The sequence below is a fragment of the Calcarisporiella thermophila genome, assembly GCF_041956535.1.
Source record: "Calcarisporiella thermophila strain CBS 279.70 unplaced genomic scaffold VTP21scaffold_31, whole genome shotgun sequence".
NCBI classification, from domain to species: Eukaryota; Fungi; Calcarisporiellomycota; class Calcarisporiellomycetes; order Calcarisporiellales; family Calcarisporiellaceae; genus Calcarisporiella; species Calcarisporiella thermophila.
In genome coordinates, this window is record NW_027192221.1 from 64,642 (window position 1) to 87,772 (window position 23,131).

Consider the following 23,131-nt stretch of genomic DNA (forward strand, 5'->3'; position numbering starts at 1 on the left):
TCTCTCTATGTCGATGGCCTCCCCTCGATCACAGCGTTGAAAGTGTGCTGCTGCGAAGGCCTAAGAGCACAGGCTGGACCCATTGGAGAATGCTCTGCCCCAATTGCGGAATGGTGCTGCGGACCGCATCGAGTGGTTTTCGGTGGCCCGTTTGTGCTCTCGGACTAAGTCTTTCCGAGCGCTCTGACTGTTTTTCCGTTTAAAGGAAAAATTTATAACCTCCCCTCTCGGATTTGTAATGCCATGCAACCTGGTGAATCACGGCGGCCTTTCGCAGGAGGCAGAGGGAGATATTCGCCATTCCTAAACACCAGCGTGGCCGCAAACACGCCCAGAGGACAAGACGAGGACCAGAAGAGACGAGAGCGATGGAAGATTCTAGGTTGAAGGGAGGCGAGGAGCCGCGCGCTTGGAGGTTTAGGCTTGCATTGGAAAATGGCTCGTTGAATAAGAATCTGAGCATGAAATCGCCCCCGTGGTACAATATGACGCTCTCCAATTTTTCCTTTTTGACTAGATGATGAGGGGATGAGTAGTCTGTTGCCGTATGCGACCCATGCTCACCTGAGACGTTCGCAGGAGCTTGCCCTGACGGCGAGGCAGTATTCAAGGGGCGCGCGCCGCTGCGTCGGCTGACATGTGATCACCGGAGAGCCGCGTCGAACAGGGCCAGAGCTCTGTCGAGGAGAGGGTGTGTTAATGTGACTGCGGAATCAGCCGGGGCCATTGGAGCGGAAACAAGGGAGATAATTCTGACATTGCGATGATTTTTGTGGCAAAATAGATTTGTCAGTTAATTTGATATAAAAGAATCGCGTAGAAATCCCCCTCTCTTCTTTCTCCTCTCAAATACTAGCCCCCCCGGAATCGCTGGCTTGGCAAGGCGATTTCTCTCCCAACGAATTCGAACCTGACGCTGCCTTCTCCCTGCTATATTCATACCTCCTATATCCTCTTTGCACCACTCCACCACTTTTGTCTTGCACCTGCTTTCTGATTTCTAATATGAGTGCATTACTAATAAAGACGCTGGCCCTGTTCCTAGTGCTAGCAATCACTGCTTTTGCGCAGGAGGATCACCATCATATGGCCATGCCCGAAAATCTCGACACTTCGTTGCCCCCGTCGTACATGACCTACAAGGAGTCCCGGGGCCTCTTAGTATCACATATTGTCTTCATGGTGCTTGGGTACGGCATACTTCTTCCAATGGGTAAGTTGCTTATTAATAGCCCCCATCCAAGGAAGATTTGACCAATGTCTTTGAAATGCAAGGCATGGCGCTCGGTATTTCCCGGTCGCGTTGGCATATTCCCTGCCAAGTGTTTGGCATTGCGGCTATCATTATGGGCTACTTCTTTGGACATTCCTACGGCCATTCCACCCCGGATTTCTACCCTAACAATCTCCACCACAAGTTCGGCAAATGGCTACTTGCTCTGACTTTCGGCCAAATTTTCTTGGGCGTGGCACGCAAAATCGCAAAGCGCAAGGAGGCGAAGGTAAAGGGCTCGGACTATACCTCAGTCCCATCTTCCGAAACCGAAGCCATCCGCCTGGTTCACAACGGAGGCGACGGGGACGACGAATTATTATTGGAATCCCCTGTGAGCATGTCGGGAGCCCGCTCGTGGTTTGCGCACTTGCCAATGCCGGCTCGCGCTCGCTATCACCAATGGACGGCCCGCATCCCGCGTGTTGTTTCTGTCCCCCTTGGGTATGCGACATATATGCTTTCGGCCCTATTGTCCCGCGCTTTCACGTCCACTGTCCTTTTCTGGTCTCACCGCATCCTTGGCCGCCTCATCTTAATCCTGGCTTTCATGCAAGTCATTCTGGGGGCCGTCGCGTTCACGGGTGGATGCCAAGCGTGGGAGGTCCTTGGCTGTATTGCACACTACATCAAGGGCGCCATCTTCTTCTGGTACGGTATCCTCACCTTTGCTCGCTTCCTCGGCTGCTTCGCGGAGTGGGGCTGGGCTTGGAACGTCGTGCCCGACCATGAAAAATACATCACCGCCGAATTCATCGAGGCTTTTACCGTGTTTCTCTACGGAATCACCAACACATGGATGGAGCACTTTGGACAGAGCTCGGAATGGAGCCACAAGGACTTCCAGCACGCAAGTCTGGCGTTCATGTGGTGGTGGGCGGGTCTGTGCGGAGTGTTATTGGAGCTGCGCTGGGTTCGCCGGAGGTTGGACCGAGTCGTGGGCCATCTCGATACAAGTGATAGCCAATCTCAACCATCGTCGCTGCAACAGCAGCAGCAACACCCTCAGTCGCATCAGCGGACCTCCGAGGAGGTGTCCGACGATGCTGGCTCCTGCTCATCGTCAACCACGGCCGTTTTCCCAGGCGATGCCCGCTCGCGGCCCAATACGCTGAAGCCCCAGCGCTATGGATTTAATCCCTTCGTCGCCCTCATCATTCTAGTGACAGGGATCTCGATGGGCAACCACCATCAGCTGACCGCCTTTTCCACTCAGATCCACTGGCTCTGGGGGCTCTATCTCGCCCTCTTTGCCGTCTTCCGCCTAATTACCCAGCTCCTTCTCTATATCCGACCACCCACCACGGTGAAGCCTTCACGTCCCCCCTCGGAAGCCTTGGCTGCATTTTGTCTGACGGCTGGTGGAGTGCTGTTCATGATGTCCAACCAGGACATGGTCGACCTGTTGATGAAGCTGGGCGTGGATCCGATGTTCTTGATCAACGTGGTCACAGCCATCACCTTCATTGTCCTGATTTGGACCTGCGTGCTCATTGTCATTTCCTATTCCGGACCCCGGTTTAATCCCGCATCGTCAACCACCAGCACAAAATCCGACGCTCGAAAGGATAGTGGATATGACCATGCATAATTTTCTATTTATCTCCATTGCGCCGAAAGGACATGTTTTAATCTTGAACTTTTGTTTTCCATTTAAAATCCTCCTCGGAGCATGCTTGCACTTAAGCACGTTCTAGTATATATTTATCTAGCCTTTTTTTTTATTTTTCGTTCAGCTTATCATCACATCTTCCCTTCACCCCCCCCCCCCTCTCCTCTTCCTCCTCTCCTCTTGTATTTATCACTAATGTCGTGGAGATGATCGAATATAATATAATAGTGTTTTTCCTTGATTTTTGCTTCTGCAGCTGCTCTCCTCGGGCGTCGGCACTAGATCTCGACCTAAGCCCGATCTGATTTGGCCGTTAACCCGGGAAAGCAAAATAATTACCAGAAAATTTTTGTGTGACCCAAGGGTGGTTCGTTCTATTTCTTGTTATTTTCCCTTCCTTCCAAATGCTATCTGGTGCTTGATACACGCTCTTAGCGCCTTTTTCATCTACCTTTACTCGACTCATTCATTTATTTATTATTTAATTTTCTTTCTGTATTCCATCCTTGCTATTGAGCTGGTCTCAATAATCACGTGAATCTCTCCCTTTTCATTGAGATCATATACTTGATATATTGGCTCAACATCCCGATCATCATCGCGAGAGAACCGACTCACCATCCGATAGAAAGAAAGGTAACCTCTAAGAATCCAATGTCTTTTTGCTCTTCTTGCGACTGCCTAGGGAGATTGAGCTAAGCATCTCAAATCGATTTTTTCCATCCACAGGTCTGGGTTAAGACGCAATAATGAAAATTGGAAGTCTTTTCTTTATTCTTTTCATCGTGCTCTTTGTGCTGGTCAGCCTAGCCTCCGAGGCCGATGCGGAAAAACTACGACCACCAGCTGCTACCACGACAGCAGCAGCAGCAGCAGCAGCAACAGCAACAGCAACAACAGACTTCCGATACCAAATCGCCTGTGGATAAGCCAAGCTCAGAGGTGAAGCCCACCAATGGAAAGCCTACTTCAGAGAGCAAACCGGCCGAAACTCCAACCACCAAACCCACAAGTGAAAAGCCAGTGACTCCAAACCCAACCCCCAGTGATAACCCAAGCGTGAAGCCAAGCCAGCCTAGCTCTCCGGCAGAGCCTACTGCTGAACCAGAAACGACCGTTGCTCCCCCTAAATCGACCCGTAGGACCTCGACTAGCTTCGTCACCGTGACGATCCCCGCGACCAATGGACCCGCCCCCAGCAACCCAGCTAATCCCGCTGATCCTCAGCAACAACAAGGCCAGCCCAGTGGTCAAACGCAGCCGCAGAGTCCCCAGAACCAGGCAAGTGCACAATCTCAAGCACCATCACCACCTCAATCACAATCCCAACGAGGCCTGATTATTGGGCTCTCCGTCACTGGCGGAGTAATCGTGTTGGGAGCGGTAGCGTTCGTGCTGACTAAATTCCTGAGGCAGCGGTCCTCCAGCCGGTGGGACGACGAGGAATTCGGCAGTGGAGGGGCCTACGGAAAGCAGGCGGATCCCTTCAAGGTAACTTGCCATTTCCCCCGGCAATCCGTTGGTTGCCCGCGCTTTGTGAATTTGCCCTTTTTATTGCACCTTCTCCTATTGATATGTTCTACCTTGTTTATAGATGACACTTGACCAATACCACCGCTCTCGCTAATACTCGCCGTGGATACCAATTGTTTTCTCCCCCTTATTTATATATATCCTCTTAACTCTAATATGTATTTCTTTTTTTTTATTTTATTTTCACTCCTTAGCTAGTTTTTTAGCACTCGTAATGATTTACTCACGCGGTGATCCGAGAGTAAATGAATTCCCCTCTATCATACATCTTTGATTCCCCCCCCCCCCCTATCGAACTCTGTCTAACTTGTGTTTTGCTCCTATCCACCTGTGAAGACCTGGCTCCGCTGTCCTGTTGTTATATTGGAGGATTCAAATGGATAAAAACACACACATGCAAGAGTATTATTATTCATTGCGCTCAACGAAAAAATATAATATAGAGATAACGTGGAGAAAGAGGAGGGCAGTGGGACTCTCACACAGTGAGAGAAAATCCCCAGCAACAGAAACCAAAGGCATTAGAAATAGTAATATAACCCTCTCCATGCAAGCACTCAAACCTGAGGAGGAGGGGATACGTCAAATGACAAACAAGCAAACAGATAAACTATAACATAGCAAAAGTAAGAGCAGAATTAAAGAAAGAAAAGTGCAGCAGATGAATAAATTATTCGTCGTCGCGCGACCGCTTTCGCCATCCTCGGGCACCAACGTAGATCGCGACACCGTTGTTTGTGAACTAGAGAAAGAAGGAAGGGTATACAGGTGAGCTCTTTGTTTTCAAACCTTTGGTTTCTTATGCCTCTGGAAAGAATCCGCTTACCCGATAATTGGGATCCACCACCAATCCCTCCGCCAAAATCACTTGGCGATAAAAGGCGCTCGACTGATACCCTACACGATGCGGAATATAGCTAGCAAAGAGCCCCCACTTATCTCCACAGCCGAATTGCCCCGCAACTTCCAGAAATTTGGCCTTCTCCTCCGCCGTCCAGTCGCCCATCCATTGTTCGACCCCAGGCTCCGTGTGCCGGTAGAAGTAGCAGTTAGGGTTTTTTCGGAATGAAACCTTGGCGATCTCCTTGGCCGACTTGGATGCCTTGGGCTGCTGTTGGGATTGGCCGAGCGGGTTACGGTAGGAATAGGAGCCGCCTCCATTTTTCTTCCAGGCCTCCTCCGCAGAGCCGTCAAGGCCGTATTTCGAGACAATCTCGGGGTTCACCCATCCACGAAAATGCCCATCCGTCTTAATCGCATTGCGGAGTACGTCCTCGCTAAAGTATTTCTCGGCAGGGATCAGCTCGTTAAAGTTGATGTTCGCTTCACCATCAGCCTCGGCGAGTTTGGCATCCGAGCACTGTTCTGGGTTGGCTTCTCTTTCTTTCTCCGCCTTCTCTCTCTCCTCTTTGCTCTGAGCCAGACTTCTGAGGCGACCGGAGGTTCGACGGGGTACTGAAGGAGTTTCCGCTACATTGAATCACTCTAGATTAGATACATGCGGCTCTACCTCTAAATTTGTTTACACGTACCTTTGACTTTGGCTTGCTTGCGTTTTTTCTTTCTATTACGTGGAACAGGCGTTAGTGGACCCGTCCCCAACAATGCAAGAGTGAAGCAGGCACTTACTCAGTCTCCGGCTTGGTGGTCTCTTCGGCTGGCGTTGTAACCGCCCGGACTTGCTCCACCGCGTCCAGGACCTGAAGGGATTGGAGGAGTTCGTGATTACGGCGAATATTTTCAAGGCGTTGTAATTCTGATAATAATCAAATGTAAACAAAAAACGCGGAAAGAATGAAAGAAAAAGAGACAGGGAATTATACCGTATTCAGACAAGGCCGTCTCCTGTATAATAAATCCTTTGAAAACGCATTATAAACATTCAGATAATTTGAGACACATAACCAAAACAAACATGGAATACCTTCATCCTTCTTTCGATTCTTTTTCATTTTCTTTCTTTTTGGCCCCTCGTTCTCCTCCTCCTCCTCCTCCTCCTCCTCTTCGTCGTCTTCTGTCCCCTCCTTCTCATTTTTTCCGGCCTCTTCTTCCTTTTCATTTTCTTCCAAATTCTCCTTTTCTTCCTCAATCCCGATTTCATCCTTAACATCATCCGAATCCTTCAGTACCTTTTCTTCTTCCTCAGCGGGAGCTACCTTTTCTACCACTTCCTCCTCTACAATACTCTCCATAACTACAATGGGCTCTTTGCTATCCAGAACCTTGACCTTGGTGGCATCGACCACCCTCGCCACCGGAGTCGGGGCATTGTCTTTTCCATTTAGGGCTGAGCGTTTGGCTTTGAAGAATGAAAGCATTATGCTATAGGGTGAAATCTATTCAATTGAATACTAGAGATAAAGTAGAATGGATTCTAGAACATGGATGTTCAACACAAAGAAAAAAAAATGCGATAGACAGTAGAAAAAGCGAGAGGAAAAGAGTTTATGACATTTATTCGCCTCTTTAAATTCTGCACTCGACATCGACGCGTGTGACCGACAAATAGTATCCAAGAAAGAGAAATCTGAGAAAACTGCGCCCTTGAGATCCACTTTGGGATTCTCTTGTCTCAATCTGGGTTATACATAAACGAAACGCGCCTCGAAGCCATTCCAGTCCTATATATCCTTTTACTATGGCATACAGAATTCACCAAGGGAGATTCACTCTCCCCAAATCGGTTTATCCATGAAATCTATCTTAACCAGGCTTGCAAGCCAGAGGTGCCCCAATGCGCAAATCCGCTTACCTCAATGTATTATTAAACTCTTAGGATCTGTCGAAGTCATAAAATATGAAAAATACCAGCAAAATGATAGCGTAGAGCAGTTATACATGATTATCAGTGAAACTTGACTTTATATGCAAGAAGAATGCTCATTTCTATAACTTATGTTCAGATATTGGTGACGACATTTAAACAGGCACCACATATATAAATACATTGCCTTTGTTCAAAGGGATGATCCATAAGCTAGTTAAAAAAAATTTGTTGGCAACTTCTAATACTTGGTAATCATTGAGCTATGCTGTAGCAATCAACTTCATGGTGAAGAAGTAGTAATTGGAACTCTTATCATTTGTAAAACTGCAGCTTGACGAGATATCATCCATGGGCGAAAGGAGAAAAACCATTCATTAAAAATAACATTGTTTAATTGTTGAAAACAACTAGGATATATTAATGAAAATAGACACAGTTAATTGCTCGACCTATCCAGCCCCATCCTATGGAATTTTAGTTTTGTACAGTTGGCTCCATAATGATACCAGGGCTACGCCCACTCCTGAAAACCCTAGCATGCTTCCCCTCATGCTTCTATAATGGAAGAAAGGATGGCTGCGATGCTACTCTCCTTCAGAACACGCTAGCAGAGTTATTAGCTGCCAATGCAAAGCATGCGCTCTCTCTATCATTTCTTTGAGTGCTTGATCTTTCTTCATTGATTCCTGAAAATGAAAACCATAAAGATCGTCAACAGTTAGGTTTCACACCGATGAGTGAATCAGTAGAAATTACATCATATAAGCGATCACGTCTCTCCTTTAATCCTAGCAATTCTTCAGACTTCTCCTCGTCAGCTTCCATCGCATCGCCATTCTTGTTTCTGTGTTCTTCAATCCACGCCAACTCTTTCGCTAGCGCGTCAGATACGCGCTCGAACTCCTCGCGACAATGTGAGATCGAGGAATTCTCATCATTAGGAGGGTTCGTAAGCAAAGAACGCAAGGTGCGATCAATGCATTGGCGTAGCTGTGAGAGAAGTTGACGGGCGGATGTGATATGGGAGAGAAGTGGTATTGTTGTCGTTGTTGTCATTCAGTTATTATGAAGAAGAATAGACCATGACTTTTTATCTGCTTCGACTAATCATCCTTCTGCTCCATAATAAAATTTGATTGGCCGCAAACCAAAATTATATATGGAAAACTGATGTTTTGAATATATTGCTTTATTAACTTATAATCACAAAGATAATGGGGATAAAGAGCGTTTCATTTAATGGTTTAATAATAATAGATTGGAAAAAGGCTTTTGGAAGGGGCACTCGCTAGTGCCACATAGGCCATGTTGGGCATTTTATACAAGTATTCATTGCAGTAATATCGGTTGAATTCAGACGTTAAAAGACAAATTTTTTTTGTGGATCAAGGCCTAGCCTAATATCTCTCTCTTCTTATCTAGATCGAAATTCCGCAATACTAGGATAGACGAACACGTTTGGAAGATTACAATGCATGTTGAATAGAAAAGTGCGGGCTATTAAGGCCTCAGTTATTAAGGATTTTCTGGACAAATTTCATTTGTTCGAATTTCAAATCGTCGCCTTATTCTATGCAGCAAAACTCATCCACACTTGTTAGCCAGGATAGAGAACTAAAAATCCTTCAATAGTTCTGTATTATGGGGAGCTATTTCTACCACGAGATTGGAATGAATGTCAATAATGATTAGTTAGGATACTAGCTAAAATAGTGAAAAAAATAAAAGAACAGAGTCGAAAAATAGATCGTCCAAGAAAAAATTAAGGTATAAATCCCAAAAATAGTCCATGGTATATAGGGAGAGAAAATTATAATGTCCTAAAATCCGCCTTTTCCTGCCTATCCACGAATTTCCCCTCACATCCAACTTCTGCTTTCCCTTGATAGTGAAGAGCGAGCTGCGCTAGTTGATAGCGATAAAGAATCTTCACCCCATCCTTCACGAGAATGAACAAGCATCCGCCAAGGACATTACGATGAAACGTGTCAAGGGCGCTGAGTTGGGAGATGTAGCTATTGGAAACGACGTGTACAATAGGGGTTAAAAATGGTTAGCTCGGATGTTTGGGCTCCAATATTACCCTCCAATCCAAGCGGAGATGGCAGGAAGAAGCAGTGCACCAAGCACTTGTCGCATTAGCGTGGTTCGACTTGATGATCGGGATTGTGTGGATTCTGGAGCTAGTGTATCCACCGATCGCAAGAGAAACAGGGAGAAAGCATTGTATGCCATACTATTTCATCATTTATCGTTACTATATCCATATGCGTGCAACCGGCAACTTCCTCCTCTCTTACCTCAATGTGGGAAGAAATGCGAGCGTCAATGCAGGCGACCAACACCACAAAACTTCGTCCAGAACAAGTATTGGAACTGTAAGCGCGACGAAGTGAGCGAATTGCGTACGGCACACCACCAGTCCGACAGGCACAAAAGGCAAGCCTATCCACATGCGCCATGTCCAAGGAATAGACAGAAGTCGGCCGCCCTCGTCTGAGCCAAACATGGTCAGCACTGTATAGGCACTAAGGGGAATGCATTTGGTTGGAGAAAGTTTTCTTCAATAGCATACTTCATCTCCCTTGTAGACACTTACCCGTAAGTGGTGCAAGAGACAAGGAGAGAGAATGCAAGTCCTGCAACAGCGAAGTAGGGGAATGAAGTTGTCACAGCTTGTTTAGCCATGGCGTAGAGCAGCGATGTTAAAGGGATAGGCTCGTCTATATAGAAATGATCTTTGCATTGCGGACATGTGATCTAATAAAATGATGAGCTTTCAAGAGGCGGGGATGGCATGAATAGGGGCAATACATACCTTTGAGAACGGCTTCATCCGCCTCCTTTCCCGCGCCCACCGTAGAAAGCAATCTCTATGGATAACCAGAGAGCAGTAGGATCGGCAGCGTAGCCATTGTGTGTCCTGTTCTCCATCAACGGCCTCCCTCTCCTCTGCCTCCTCTTCCTCCTCAAAGCATACCCAGCAACGGCGTGGCTCTCTGGCAAAAGATGTGCTCCTTGGGGGAGGATTAGTCATTTTCTGCGAAAGGAGCGTAATCAGTCTTATGGCACAAAAAATTAAGGGATTTAGAGTTTTCTGCTCACATCCGATATCGCGGACATTCAATATGGAAATGTGACTCTCTTTAATTTCAGCTGACGATGGTGAGACTTGGGTTAAGGGAGCGGGGTCTTTTTGTGCCTTCATCGCCTTGTGTCAGACTTTGTCCCTTCTCTCCCATGTTTGCGGGGGCCTGGGTGTTGCTAATAAATTATTGGCATGGGGATCTCAAACCATCAATCATTCAATGATCTCTAACCGATGGGTTAACTGGATTGCCTTTTGGCCGTTACATGTCATCGATGGGTGCAACAATGGGGGCCAATTTGATGATGATGAATGAATGAATGGATATCTATGGGCCCGGTTCGATAGCATACCTATCATTCATTCCATGCCAATGGATACAATTTTTAAAAATACAATATATGTAAAAAAATAAAATCTTGTAGAGAATGGAAAAGAGTATAAATTAGTTAGGTGAGGAACTCCTCTCCTCTTCCTTTGCTGACAAGATAAATTCATCTATGATGTCGCCATCCACCTCGAAAGTTCGCCATCTCAGAGTGTTATCCTTTGGCTCCATCTCCAAAATCACGTAATGGAAAGCAGCCTCGGTGACTTCATACATACCCCAGTTCTGTACTCTGTCAAAGTCCAGCGTCCCACCCGCCCCTCCGATAATTGCATACATAATCCCATTTCTTTGCCCACGCTGATAATTGTGCTGATGGCCACTGATGACCAAATCAACCCCATGTTCTTCAAACATTGGGACAAACCGATCGCGCACAAACTGACCCCAGGAAGACTCGCCTTGGTTAAACCAAGTTTCAGGATCCCAGAATTCGATATAGGGTGGTATATGTGTCACCACAATGCGGAATGTAGCTCGGCGGGAGGCGGGAGAAGCAAGTTCCTGAGCAAGAAACTTGTCTTGCGCCGGGGAATCGATGTTACTATCCAGCACAATCCAGCGCATTCCTCCGGTTCCGTCGGGGTTACCACCCATGGTAAAGGCATACCAGGGTTCGCGTGGGATGGTCGATGACCGCGTGTACGCATATATCCAATCCGGATCTTGATCGTGATTTCCGTGTGCATATATCAATGGTACCCGCTGACCCAATCCTACGTGTGCAAGCGGTGCAAAGAAGTCGGTTTGCCACTGCTGCAGATTCTCAAAATCTTGCACAGCATCTCCAGCATGGAGCATGTAGTCGATGTGTTGATGTCGAACCACCTCTCGCAGTACACGTGAGTACGTTTTCAGACCGAATTGGTTGTCCGATACTGCCGCGATGCGCAGCGTTGAATTGTTGCCTTTTGGATGCGTAAGCGAGTACTGGCGAAGAAGCCTAGTCGTGCTTTCTGCCTCATTGACCACCCCGATCTGATATATATGCTGCCCTTCACTGAGCGGGCCCAATACGGTTTTGTAGACATAATGCCGGTCGTCCACCTTAATCTCTTCAACCTTCCCTTCCAAAATTTTCTCTCCATCTTTCCAAAAAACGCGAATGGTCTCTCCGGGAACCGGACACGACATCTCAAACATCAATTCGATATTCCAAGTATCTCGCACAAATAAAGTGGGCTCTTTACGCAGGTATCCACATTGAAGATAGTGATCCGCGAGCTGATTTTGTAGCTTGAAACCAGCCATTAGGTAGATATTATAAATATATTCCCAAGAGATAAGAAGAAGCACGATGATAACAAGAATGGGGAAAAGGAAGCGGAGAAGGCGGCGCCTTCTGCGTATAAAGATGGGTTTCATTAGCCCCTAGCTTTTCATACCTAAGGCTCAAATGAAGAGGTCTAGCAACTGTTTAAATGAATTGAATTTGAATTGTGGCGTAGCCAAGTCAAAAGTACAGATCCTATGTACAGGTATATTATTCAAGGAATGCAGATAAACTTAGGTGTAAGTATATTGGCCATTCATTCTTCATCATCACTACCCCCAAATCCAAATGAAAATGACGCAGCTTTATCCCCTTCCTGAATCCCTTTCAATTTATCCCACCACCCACCCTCCCTTTTGTTCGCTCTGGCTTTAAGCCGGCGTTCCTCTTCCTCTCGTTCAATACGAGCCAACAGGTCTGGATAAACTACCTGTAATTTCTCCCGAAATTCTTCGTATAGACCCTCCCTCCTCTCCACTGGCACACCTGATACCTGGTCTCGCTTTTCTGATAGGAATCGCAGCACACTTCCAAGGTTTTGGCTCCCGACATAATTCTGAGTCACCGCCACACTCTCCTCCAAGTTGACTACCAAATGCCACCACCCGCATGGAACGAACATAATTTCCCCTGCCCTACACACTGCTTGAACGGGCCTCTGATCAGGAGGACAACGGGAGGGAAGTGTCTGCTCATAAAAGTTCAGGAACCACTCCGCAATTGAAACGGGCGATGTGACTTCGGATTCATCTGGGGATGTGAACACACCGGGCGGAAGTTGATGCGGGGGATACATGATCCAGAGTTTGGCACCTGTAAGAACGGCATTCCATGCAGAGGTGGAGTTGGGATCTTTGTGAAAAGTAGAACCTAAAGATTCGGCAGAAGCATTAGCTCGATTCTACAGTATAAAGCAAGATTGGGGAAGAGGGGATGGAAAGGATTTTTTTTATGTGGAAATAACGAAATGTGTGCAAAACTACAGATATCAATATACTTTACCACTTCTTGCAGGACCTACTATGATCCATCGCCAATCGGGGCGTTTCTCCCCGAGCACTGCAAACAGATCTTCTGCAAAGTATGCAGGGACTTCAAAATCCTCTGCCATGCCCTTGCAATTTTCACAGAATCGCTTATCAAAGAGGTATAGAGGGCTCTCATCTGCAGTCGTGTCCGCATATTTGAAATATTCTCTTAGAGTGATGTCGATAGCTTCGGCTCGGAATTTGATATCCCCGTAGCGGGTGAGAAGGCTGGATTTTGTCCAGGAGGAGTTCTGGAACGCAGGCCACTGCGGGACAACATCGGTGAGGATGACAGGCTTATTCGGGAGCTCATATTTCTCTCGAAATTCTTCAAGAGAAAGGTTGGCGCGGCGTTCAATCCCATGCTCGAAATGAGCATAGGGGGTAAGATCTAGCGAGGTGCACCGGAATGGATGATATAGAGTGTCTGAATAAAACCGGTCAATAGCCAATGGCACTCCCCCATAGTCAATACCAAAAACCTTCTTCAGATAAGTGGTTCGCCAACTACCGCACCATTCGAATTCGCCACCCAATTCATCAATCGTTCTATTTCTCCACCCCTCTTCATGCATCGAGAAAATATACAAAGCTTTGCTCACATAGGAAAGTACAACTACAGTGCGAGCCGGGAGCAAGGAGACTATTTCTAGTACTGTGTCATCAGAAAGCTGTGCGAGTACTCCCAGTCCCGGAGTACGCCGTTCACCAGGAAAATTGGGAGACGTGGAATCGAGAAGATAATTCCCCCAGGGTTTGATACCAAGAGGATGTCGTGCGAGAGTTGATGGTGCAAGTCGTTTAGGGGTGGCTGGTTTCGCTAGAGGCGAAGCTAAGGCATCCTGATAGGGACGCTTTTTATTTATTGAATCATTCACCATTTCCTCTATAACTTTGTAGGAGTGCTTTGTCGCTAGGACAAAGGTTATATTTTAAAAAGCAGTCACTCTGTATTTATATCTGTGACTTCGTATCATAGTACGATCGAACAAACATCCACACCCAAGTGTGGATTGGAAAAAGTATGTATTAATAGTAAGATGTTTATATAATAAGGTGAGGGGAAGGAAAGAGAAAAATTCAGAACTAAGCTAAAAAAAAAAAGAAAAAAGTTGAAGCGGGAATGGAGCCTATATCAAGAAAGGAGGAGAAAATTACTGAACAAAATAAAAGATAAAGAGATTTAACAAGAGATTGAAGGAAATTATATGGCTATTTTGACGCGGACGGCAACACAGATCGCATATAATTGCTGGGGAACAACCCCCTCTTTCGCTCAGTACCCGAGGGTGAGTTCACAACCTCTCCCTCCCACCAACCATCGGGCTGTTTTTCATATAGAGCAAGCACATCTCCCCGCTTGAACGAGATCTCCACGGGAATCGCCGCCTCGTAATCCCAGAGTGCCTGCACGTAGCCAAGCACCTGTTTTTGTTCACTTCCTCGGGATTCATTTGTATGTGAAGAGGCAGGTGTTTGTGGGCCATCTTGAGGCGATGCGTTAGGAGTGGCGGTATCAGCGTTGGCATTTTGCACTGGAGAAGGTTGCTTCGGCGGAATATTGGGCCCTTCAGTAGACCGCGGTGTTCCGGTAGGAGAGGGTCTTTCTGGGTTAGGGGTAGATGTTTTTGGTTGAGGGGTGGATCCAATTGGACGATCCATGATCATCTCGACTGGGTGCATAGAGTTGCGAGCTCTACTTGCACTCGCGCCTAAAGACGGCACTCCCTCTGTCATATCCATGCTGTATCTCCTCGGTTTATTGATCTGAGAATACTGTCCCATCATTGGCTGTATCGGTTGCTTCAGAGGTTGCTGTAAGTGATGCAGTTGTTGTTGGCTTGATAGTTGCTGCTGCTGTTGTTGTTGCTGTTGTCTTTTCGCCAATGTCTTATCTTCCTTTGCTTTTTTCTTTTTCTCCTTTTCGTCCTCTTTATATTTTTTGTCCTTCCCACTGTCAACACCAAGCATGCTCTTGAAAAAGGATACGCCCTTACTTTTCCTTCCGTCCTTTCCTGAGGGCTGGATTTTCTGCTGAGGATGCTCGGCTGAATTGCGTGACAATCCGGCTTCATCTTTCAGAGAACTGCTGGCCGATCCATGAGGACTTTGCTGGAAGGGTGGGCTTTGTGCGTGCCAGGTTTCAGGCGGTGGAGAAGGATGCATTCCCGGTCCCATTGGGTGTGGGCCTGTAGCGATCATTGGATAACCGGGCACACCTTGCGACTTCACCCACATCGTATTGGGGGGATGGGCATATCCTTGTGGAGCTCCGGGCGGCCTTGCATAGAATACTGGTTGACCATGTTGTTGGCCAGGTGCAGGATAAGCTCCCATTCCAGGCGGCACCATGACCGGTCCCATTTGATTCGGGGGAACCATATGGAATGTTGGCCTCTGCCCTTGCTGGTGTGTGTATGGGGGTGTGACGGACGGATTCGGAACGAAGGGAGAAGAGAGCACAACAGTTTTTACATCCTCCTGTGGGCTGAGTGTATGGACTTCTTCTTTGTTGGAGTCGACGTCCAACGGGCGTGGTGCTGCGCTGGCAGATTCGGCAGGAGGCGTGGAAGAGGTGCGAGCATTGGAGTGGGTCGTAGGTTCAAAAGCGGAAGCTGGAGATGATTTCAGAGGCTCGCCATAAGTTGAAAGATTGTGCTGAGGAGAGGACATACGTTCAACTGAGGAGGGAATGGCTGATACTAGTTCAGAAGCAGTGCCTTGCTTTACCCCATCTTCTCCACTAAGCTTGGCATCGCCGGTGACTCCTTTTTCATGACCATTTAGCTTCTCGGCCGCACTATTATCGGATAGCGGGGGAGGCAAAGGAGGCAGATCCTTCTCGTTCTCTCCCTCATCTTTAACCTCTCTGCTATAACCTGCAATCTCGTTCGATGTGCGCCCGAAATTAAGCAGTTTCTTTTTGAATATATCTTTCTTATGTTGCGACTTATTCGGTAGGCCTGTGTCTACGTCCTCTTCCGGGAACCGTGCGGAAGTCGGAGATTTTACTGCTTTTTCATCGCTCCCGAATATTGGCATGCTGGCGCGCAGTGAGGAAGTAGCTTTATTGCCGTATTCATAAGAATAGTTCTCGGATCCAGGACGGGAGGATTGAAGTTTTGGACGCGTGGCGCCTGCTGGAACATCACTACTCCCTGTCTCAAACAGCGACCGTGAACCATTTTCCTGCTTCGTTGCTGTTTCATGTGAAGGGCCAACGTATTCTACTGCGACCACGGTTCCACTAGGAGTGAGCCCTACTGCCTCCTGTAGACCCGTTCCCTTGCTGGCACGCAAATTATCGAACCCTATTTTCTCTCCTGCATCATTTGTAAGGCCTCTATTAGCACTGGGGGCTTGAATATCTACCGAATTTGTGCGTGGTGGATTTCCCCTCAAAAGATTACTAAGCATACTTTCTACGTCCATAAAATTATCAAGCTCGCTTCCAGAAGTTGTGTCGTTTAGTGTCTGAGGCTCCTTCATCTTCGACTGATTGGGACTAGTGACACCCTCCAACTTGCTGCTTACGTTTGGTAAAGCGTTGGCAGTATTTTGGACCGCTTCCGAAATGGGGACATTCTCGGGATCAACTCTTTTTTGCGTTTGCAATGGGATGTTATTTTCATTGTCAGGGCCCACTGTCACCTCTTTCTTAGCAGAGACGGTGTTGATAGACTCCTCGACTACTTGAGATAACGGACGTGAACCAATAGTTTTCCGTTTGTAGCTCAAAAGCTCATCGTGCTTTTCATTTTTCTTGTAGACAATTGGTTCTATTAGCATTCAAGGGAAGTGTTAATTAGCTTTGGGACAGGCTGAACAACCGCAGCTTTCGAAATACCTGGGACTGTCATTCCTGTTCCTTTTTCAAGGATAAAGGTGTTCAGATCGGCATGAACGTTGCATTTTTCAAGTGCTTTGCGAACGGATTCTGCTGTCTATCGGATTAGAATTCAAAAAAAAAAATAAGTCGTAGTCAATTAGAAAAGTAAATTCGAGGGTCAAGGTAACTGCTGATAAATATCTTACTTCATCTGTAGTAACACATAGAGCGGATATTAAATTTGCAAACTCCCACACAAAGTTGTGAATACGCTCTAGCCGAGTCTCTTCCATCTTTTGTATTTTCTAAGGTAAAGGAGCACAACTGAGCACACTTGAAGAAAACTGAGGCAGATTGTAAGCATATTTACATCACACGCTCTAATCCAATCCGAATTCCACTTCTCCGTCATTCCTTGGGCCGTCTTGCAAGCTTGGCTATACTCCCGGTCTTAAAATAATACAAGGTTAAGAACAAATCCACAGCAGAACGAATTAGTCCTATCGCTTACCCGCCACAATTGTATCATATTCGGCGATGTCTATTTCTTCATTATCCTTTAGAAAACAAGACTATTAGATAAAGCATCTTCAGGATCCTCAATCAAATTATCGAACCATGTTGTTATCTTGTGTCGAATTTGGCTGACGAGATTTCAAGCCTTTTAATTTATTAAACTCTTTTTCATATGTTTCCTGAGCCTATGCGGAACAAGCAAAGGGATGATACTTGAGCCAATGGGCTGAATAACGGAATTTCGACGTTTGTTTTTACCTTCAATGCGCTCGTATGGTATAGCTGCTTCAACTGGAAAGAGCTCTCCACTTGAGCTTGTTGCTATTCACCGGCAAAGCATTATAAGAAAATGCAATTCTGGGGGACAACCTAACACAAATAGCTTACTGTTTCACGCTGGCTCTTTAATTCTGTAATAAAAGCGGCTAGTGGGTCGTGTAAAGCACTTCGTAACTTAGCGGCGAGTTGAATATGGGCTTTGGCGTCACTCTCAATAAAATTCAAGGTGGTAACTAGGCCCTCTCGGATAGATCTAACGTATCATGATGTAATCTATATATTAATATCTATCTCCAAGATGTGCCTTTCTTCTTTTCTGCATACCCTATTTCTTCTTTGGCAAGGGGTATTCTCGCCAGCTGAAATTTAGGAAAAAAAAAAGATATTTATGATTATTTTAATTTGATATAGATTAGAACAGTATCAGATCTTAACCTTTAGCATTTGTTCCCCATAAGATTCCTCGATTTCCGCTCTATACAAGTACAATTATTCCATTAGCCTAAGATTCTTTATCTTATCATGCAATTAAATAGTCCTTTTACCTGGTATAGAGCATCTGCTTCAGATACTCACAAGTTTGCTCGCCGCACCTTAAACGATCGAAGAGTGCTCGTTTGCCAGAGTCATCATCGCTCTAAATCCAAATCCAAATGCAAACATTCAGCATGGAAGCCATTAATGCAAGAGTGGCCTCAGCCTCATTGCCAGAGCAACTCTATTATGTGCTAAAAAAAGAATGAAATGCTACACTTACCCAGAAATTGGTAGAGAACTCTCCAGCAATCCCCGTTATATATCCTGCACGCGTATCACTCATTATTACTTTGATTCTAATGAAATCTAATACATTCGTATATTTCTTAAAAGCTTGTCAGAGAGCCAGAAAAAGAAAAAGCAAAAGAGAAGAAATGACTCTCCAAATGAGTCCAGCCACACGGTGGAAAGAAAATGGTTTCACAACATGTAGTATGCCACAGCTTATATTAGGAATTGATGGGCGAACAAATTATAAGATTCTGGCACAGCAAGCAATTCAATCGAATTGTTTCTGCATAAGACCACTTTAGGATTAAGCTAAATTGGTTTTCAAATCTATTATCTCATGGACAACTTCATCTGCCTTCTGCTCGTCTGTTTCCTTTTCGGCTATCTCTCCCTTCTCCTGTTCTCGATGTTGCTTTAGCCGCTTCTCCACGTCTAGCCATTCAAAATATCCACATGTGCGATCTTGTTGTGCCCCGCCCGAATAGCAGGCATAAAAATATCGCCCCAAAGTCTGCTCTTGCTTCTGTACTACCCGTAGTACACACGAAATGCCACAATGGCATCGAGGGGTATACCGGGGACTGAACTCTGGGCGATAGGATCGAAACGTGATGTTGATGCCTATTCAAAAAAGCTCGGTGAGCCCAATAAGAATCGATTCTAGATTATCTAATGCGTAAAGTAATTACGTGTGCTCCCAGAGACTGGATGCAGCTCAATCGTTCTCTGTGAGGGAACTTCGTGCCGAAACTCTTCTTGCGTGGGGGGATGCATTATAAGAATTGAGTTGTGCGGTAAAGGGATACTATAAAGCTGGCCTGGCTTTTCATTGCCAGTAGAATCACTTAGTGGCATACGACGCAACCGGAACTGGCGCGTAACACCGAGCGAAAGGCTGACAATAATTGGGCGAGGGCCAAGGTAGGTAAGCTGAAATACAATTAGATTAATGTCTGGGAGATTATATCAAAACGAGTACGCGCGTTGTTGTAATTACCTTATCTTTACGTGAAGAGTAGTGTAGAAATGCACGAGAAAATTAATCTATCTATATGATTAATAAATCCAACATAAATAGTCCTACCGCTATGCCATCCTACGCTTTCTTTTGACGATGCATAGCTATTTCCTATTGCCACATTCGGAATCCATTCCCCTTGAATCTCGAATGGATGGCGGTCGCGATATGATAACCGTTCATTCACTATGTGTTGCACTATTTTGCGTGCTTCTTCAAGAAGCGGGGGAAAACAACGCGGCTTCTCAGTCTTAAATCCATTGTAATAATAATCTTGTCCCTCTTCGTATCCATAGTCTGTAGTATTAGCATAATAAAATGAAGTGGTGTGTGGCGATGTCACTTCACGCTCGAAGAGCCTAAAGTTAAAGCAAATCGAAGAACCAATACACGTGAGGGGTCATGCAATTTTATAACATTGGAATCAAATGGTGACTCACCACCATTGGTTTCGTCCCCATTGCTTTGCTTCTTCTAACATCTCTAGTAATAGTTCATTAGCAAAGGAAGGAGACAAAGCATTTAATAACAATTCGCACGGGGTGTGTTCAGCAACGTGTTCTGGCTTCACAAGAAATTTAGCATGCGAAATGGTTTTTTTCATCTTATCCCCTTGGCTTGTCCAAGGTTGTAAGGTTTCATTGAGTGTGCGCATGGGTTTCGAGGAAGAAGAAGGAGAAGTGATAGCAGGAACAGGAGCAGGAATGTGATGAACTGGTTTTTTAACAAATTCGTTAAGCCGCATTTGTCGCTGTTTCTTGCGCTTTGGAGAGAGAGAACTATCACATAGAATTGCAGCGGCTTCATTGACATCACCGTTTGCCCACCGGAGCGCACATTCAAGCTTTGACATGGGGACATTTTCAAAAAGGGTGCTAAGAGAAGCAAGTTTGGCGTCGAAATTTGGGCCATTCGGTAAGGTCATTATGAGTGCTTGGTTAAAGACAGAACACGTAATTTGACTCTTATTTCCTAATTAATTAAATGACGCAGTATAGATTATAAATGAAAAAATAGGTGGAAATGCGATGCTAAGGCAGATTGTTCAAAAAGAGTGTAGAGACAAAATATGGATTTCCGGCGATTAGATCAAACACAAGCCCACATACCCTGAAAGATTTATCGCAGATTCTTAACCCTCTACTTAATATGCTATTCTTTTTGATATTTTATTAATGATACTACAAACAAGCTCGATTTTGGCACTGAAGTAGCAGATTACATCCCGCGGTCGCTCCCCCTTGGACACTTACCTCTAAGCAAAAAAGTGAATTTCCATTTTACGCATTCTTTGGAATTCTGTACAAAAAATTAGTTCGAATTTGCGTCCTTTCTATGTAATTGTTATGGAATTGTGAAGCTTAAAACAATTTCGACAAAATAATTCGGCAATATAGAAAAAATAATACTTTAAAGAGAGAAACATAAGCTGTTGCTTATAAAATTCAAAAATTCTTTAATGACCATAAAGAAATACAAGGATTAAAGAGCGGCTAAGGCAAAAATACCGAGTAAATTCGATCAACGGTTATCAAATAGATAAACGCGGCAATTTGAAATATAGAAAAATCTTAAATAAACTAATAAATCAATGTTATTTTTTTTCCCTAATAGCGGTTAATATCAAATCGCGTGCAGCACTTTTCATACTTGGGAGGTATCCGCGCCTTTGTGGCTTGTTCGAAAGCATATGCAACCTGTAATAGAGTATCTTCACGCAATGATCCGCTGACGAAGGCAAGCCCAAAAGGCAACCCATCCTTGTCAAGAGCAAGTGGTACGCTAATAACAGGGTATCCCGCCACTGCCGATGGTTTCGGGAATGGAATGGGACGTATTTCTCCTTTCGGCCCAAATCCTGAAGTCGGCAGAACAAGCACGTCAACTCCATATTTGTTCATCAATGTGTCGATTCCATTCTCTCCATCGCGAAACCTTTTGTGTCCACTAGCGAGCGCAGATTGATACTTTGGGTCCTCTATTCCTGTGGAGTTTTGGGCCAATACAAAAAGCTCCTGTCCAAACAACAGCATCTCTTTATCTTTGTGCTCTTCATTAAATGCAATTAAATCCGCGAGAGTATTGACAGGTGTCAGCTCGAGCTCCGAGAGATACTTGTTCAGGTAATGCTTGAACTCAGAGACGGCAACGATTATTTCCGAATTATTTGGATCATTCCAAAATGTAGTTTTGTTGGCATAGAGATCAGCCAACTCTAGATCAGAAACTATATTGACCGGATCGAGAACAATGCCGCCCAACTCCTTCAGTTTAACGATTGCCCCCTCGAATATAGGTAATTCATCGCCCAGGGCAATCTTATCCCAGAACAAATTACGTGGAACTCCTATCTTGATGCCATGCAGATCTTTCTTGAGGAATTTAGTGTAATCTAGAAGACTTTTGTCCTTGACCAGCACAGTTGCCGGATCACGCTCGTCATACCCTGATATCACGCTCAGTATGAGAGCTGTATCTTCTACTGTGCGCGTCATAGGTCCAATGGAATCTAGAGAGTAGGCTACAGGAATGACTCCATCACGCGAGGTTAGACCAAGGGTAGGTTTAAATCCCACTATGTAGCTCCTTGCAGCTGGGTAAGTGATTGAGCCATCAGTATCAGTGCCGATCGCTGCAGCGGCAAGATTAGCTGCGACAGAAGTAGCACATCCCGAACTGGAGCCTGAAGGAGATGCGCTCAAAACATATGGGCTAACACATTGACCTCCACGTGCACTCCAGCCATCTCTAGACTGGGTGGAACGAAAGCTATGTGAGAAGAGCAATAAAAAATAAATATGATGCAACATATAGTACCCCCAGGGAAATTTGCGTTACTTTGCCCATTCGGTAAGGTTGGTTTTCCCAAGAATAATGACACCTGCTTCACGTAGTTTATTAATGATAAATGCATCACGAGGTACTTTGGAGCCCAGCAGAGCAAAGGATCCAGCAGCTATATGCAACAATAAGTCAGGTATATTTCCATACAAATAACACAATAAACCAAAATTACTTGTGTTCATGGAGTCTCTGGTTGCGATATTGTCTTTAACCAAAACTTTCAACAATAGTGGTTGTAATTCACGGCATCAATATGCTACACATGGTTGAAATTTCCACCTACTTGGGATTCCATGCAGTGGTCCTCTAAGCCCCTTTTGCTCTCTTTCCTTATCCAATTGTTCGGCAATGTTCAGTGCATCCGCATTTACCTCGATAACTGAATGCAAATAAGGATCAATTGTTTCAATACGTTTAATGTAACACTCTGTCAATTGTTTCGCGGTGAGCTTTTTGTTGTTAAAAGCGTCCTGAAGAGCAAGTATATTTGTCTCTATGATGTTGATACCGCTGCAGGTGCCAAGATCTTGGTCAAGTTTGAAGATGTCGGTATCCCTGGTAGTTGCTAAAGGGGAGCCATAATAAGGGGCGAAGAAAGCAGTGCTAATATATGCTAAATAAAGTATTTTAACCATGTTGATTCCAACGGTGATGACTAAGGGAAGTAGAGAGAAAAAAGAGGAAAGGCGATGGTATCAGAAAGGCTAAGTTTGGAGAAAAAGGTTTTATAGAATATACAAAAGAACGCCCAGAAAAGAATATTCTTCAAAACCAGCCCCCTACAAAAAACCCGCCTGGTGAAAACTGCTAGAAAGCGAATAGGAGCATGTAGAAAAGATGGAAGAGGTTCGCGATTCCCTAAATTTTTACAAACTTTTCACCCATTTTTCACGATATTAATAATGGGAGAGGAGT

General features: G+C 45.3%; 11 protein-coding genes across 11 annotated transcripts; 2 read left to right on the forward strand and 9 right to left on the reverse strand.

The window, feature by feature from the left end:
* Positions 1-28: 28 nt before the first annotated feature.
* Positions 29-940, reverse strand: VTP21DRAFT_7582 (uncharacterized protein; the record flags this gene model as incomplete). The annotated part of the gene is made up of 4 exons (XM_069398339.1): positions 29-183; positions 251-513; positions 565-677; positions 911-940. The coding sequence occupies 4 exons, from the start codon at positions 938-940 to the stop codon at positions 29-31; spliced, it is 561 nt and encodes a 186-aa protein (XP_069246375.1).
* Positions 941-1,005: 65 nt separating this feature from the next.
* VTP21DRAFT_7583 (uncharacterized protein) lies at positions 1,006-2,864 on the forward strand (the record flags this gene model as incomplete). The annotated part of the gene is made up of 2 exons (XM_069398340.1): positions 1,006-1,213; positions 1,276-2,864. 2 exons carry the CDS (start codon positions 1,006-1,008, stop codon positions 2,862-2,864), a joined length of 1,797 nt encoding a protein of 598 aa, XP_069246376.1.
* An 843-nt stretch (positions 2,865-3,707) lies between these two features.
* On the forward strand, positions 3,708-4,512 carry VTP21DRAFT_7584 (uncharacterized protein; the record flags this gene model as incomplete). The annotated part of the gene is made up of 2 exons (XM_069398341.1): positions 3,708-4,376; positions 4,480-4,512. The coding sequence occupies 2 exons, from the start codon at positions 3,708-3,710 to the stop codon at positions 4,510-4,512; spliced, it is 702 nt and encodes a 233-aa protein (XP_069246377.1).
* A 576-nt stretch (positions 4,513-5,088) lies between these two features.
* VTP21DRAFT_7585 (uncharacterized protein) lies at positions 5,089-6,736 on the reverse strand (the record flags this gene model as incomplete). Its single annotated transcript, XM_069398342.1, has 6 exons — positions 5,089-5,160; positions 5,245-5,888; positions 5,951-5,982; positions 6,048-6,174; positions 6,242-6,277; positions 6,343-6,736. 6 exons carry the CDS (start codon positions 6,734-6,736, stop codon positions 5,089-5,091), a joined length of 1,305 nt encoding a protein of 434 aa, XP_069246378.1.
* Positions 6,737-7,769: 1,033 nt separating this feature from the next.
* Positions 7,770-8,241, reverse strand: VTP21DRAFT_7586 (uncharacterized protein; the record flags this gene model as incomplete). The annotated part of the gene is made up of 2 exons (XM_069398343.1): positions 7,770-7,871; positions 7,942-8,241. The coding sequence occupies 2 exons, from the start codon at positions 8,239-8,241 to the stop codon at positions 7,770-7,772; spliced, it is 402 nt and encodes a 133-aa protein (XP_069246379.1).
* A 754-nt stretch (positions 8,242-8,995) lies between these two features.
* VTP21DRAFT_7587 (uncharacterized protein) lies at positions 8,996-10,222 on the reverse strand (the record flags this gene model as incomplete). The annotated part of the gene is made up of 5 exons (XM_069398344.1): positions 8,996-9,200; positions 9,269-9,421; positions 9,486-9,713; positions 9,785-9,945; positions 10,004-10,222. 5 exons carry the CDS (start codon positions 10,220-10,222, stop codon positions 8,996-8,998), a joined length of 966 nt encoding a protein of 321 aa, XP_069246380.1.
* Positions 10,223-10,718: 496 nt separating this feature from the next.
* Positions 10,719-11,912, reverse strand: VTP21DRAFT_7588 (uncharacterized protein; the record flags this gene model as incomplete). Its single annotated transcript, XM_069398345.1, has 1 exon — positions 10,719-11,912. The coding sequence occupies one exon, from the start codon at positions 11,910-11,912 to the stop codon at positions 10,719-10,721; it is 1,194 nt and encodes a 397-aa protein (XP_069246381.1).
* A 278-nt stretch (positions 11,913-12,190) lies between these two features.
* On the reverse strand, positions 12,191-13,843 carry VTP21DRAFT_7589 (uncharacterized protein; the record flags this gene model as incomplete). Its single annotated transcript, XM_069398346.1, has 2 exons — positions 12,191-12,804; positions 12,937-13,843. 2 exons carry the CDS (start codon positions 13,841-13,843, stop codon positions 12,191-12,193), a joined length of 1,521 nt encoding a protein of 506 aa, XP_069246382.1.
* Positions 13,844-14,174: 331 nt separating this feature from the next.
* VTP21DRAFT_7590 (uncharacterized protein) lies at positions 14,175-18,406 on the reverse strand (the record flags this gene model as incomplete). The annotated part of the gene is made up of 12 exons (XM_069398348.1): positions 14,175-16,741; positions 16,810-16,906; positions 16,998-17,096; positions 17,162-17,241; positions 17,303-17,348; positions 17,409-17,492; positions 17,566-17,628; positions 17,695-17,839; positions 17,911-17,945; positions 18,022-18,061; positions 18,132-18,223; positions 18,344-18,406. 12 exons carry the CDS (start codon positions 18,404-18,406, stop codon positions 14,175-14,177), a joined length of 3,411 nt encoding a protein of 1,136 aa, XP_069246383.1.
* A 252-nt stretch (positions 18,407-18,658) lies between these two features.
* Positions 18,659-20,297, reverse strand: VTP21DRAFT_7591 (uncharacterized protein; the record flags this gene model as incomplete). Its single annotated transcript, XM_069398349.1, has 5 exons — positions 18,659-18,975; positions 19,044-19,284; positions 19,363-19,398; positions 19,455-19,731; positions 19,813-20,297. The coding sequence occupies 5 exons, from the start codon at positions 20,295-20,297 to the stop codon at positions 18,659-18,661; spliced, it is 1,356 nt and encodes a 451-aa protein (XP_069246384.1).
* A 682-nt stretch (positions 20,298-20,979) lies between these two features.
* Positions 20,980-22,851, reverse strand: VTP21DRAFT_7592 (uncharacterized protein; the record flags this gene model as incomplete). Its single annotated transcript, XM_069398350.1, has 4 exons — positions 20,980-22,141; positions 22,211-22,328; positions 22,389-22,433; positions 22,500-22,851. The coding sequence occupies 4 exons, from the start codon at positions 22,849-22,851 to the stop codon at positions 20,980-20,982; spliced, it is 1,677 nt and encodes a 558-aa protein (XP_069246385.1).
* Between the last annotated feature and the right edge of the window lie 280 nt (positions 22,852-23,131).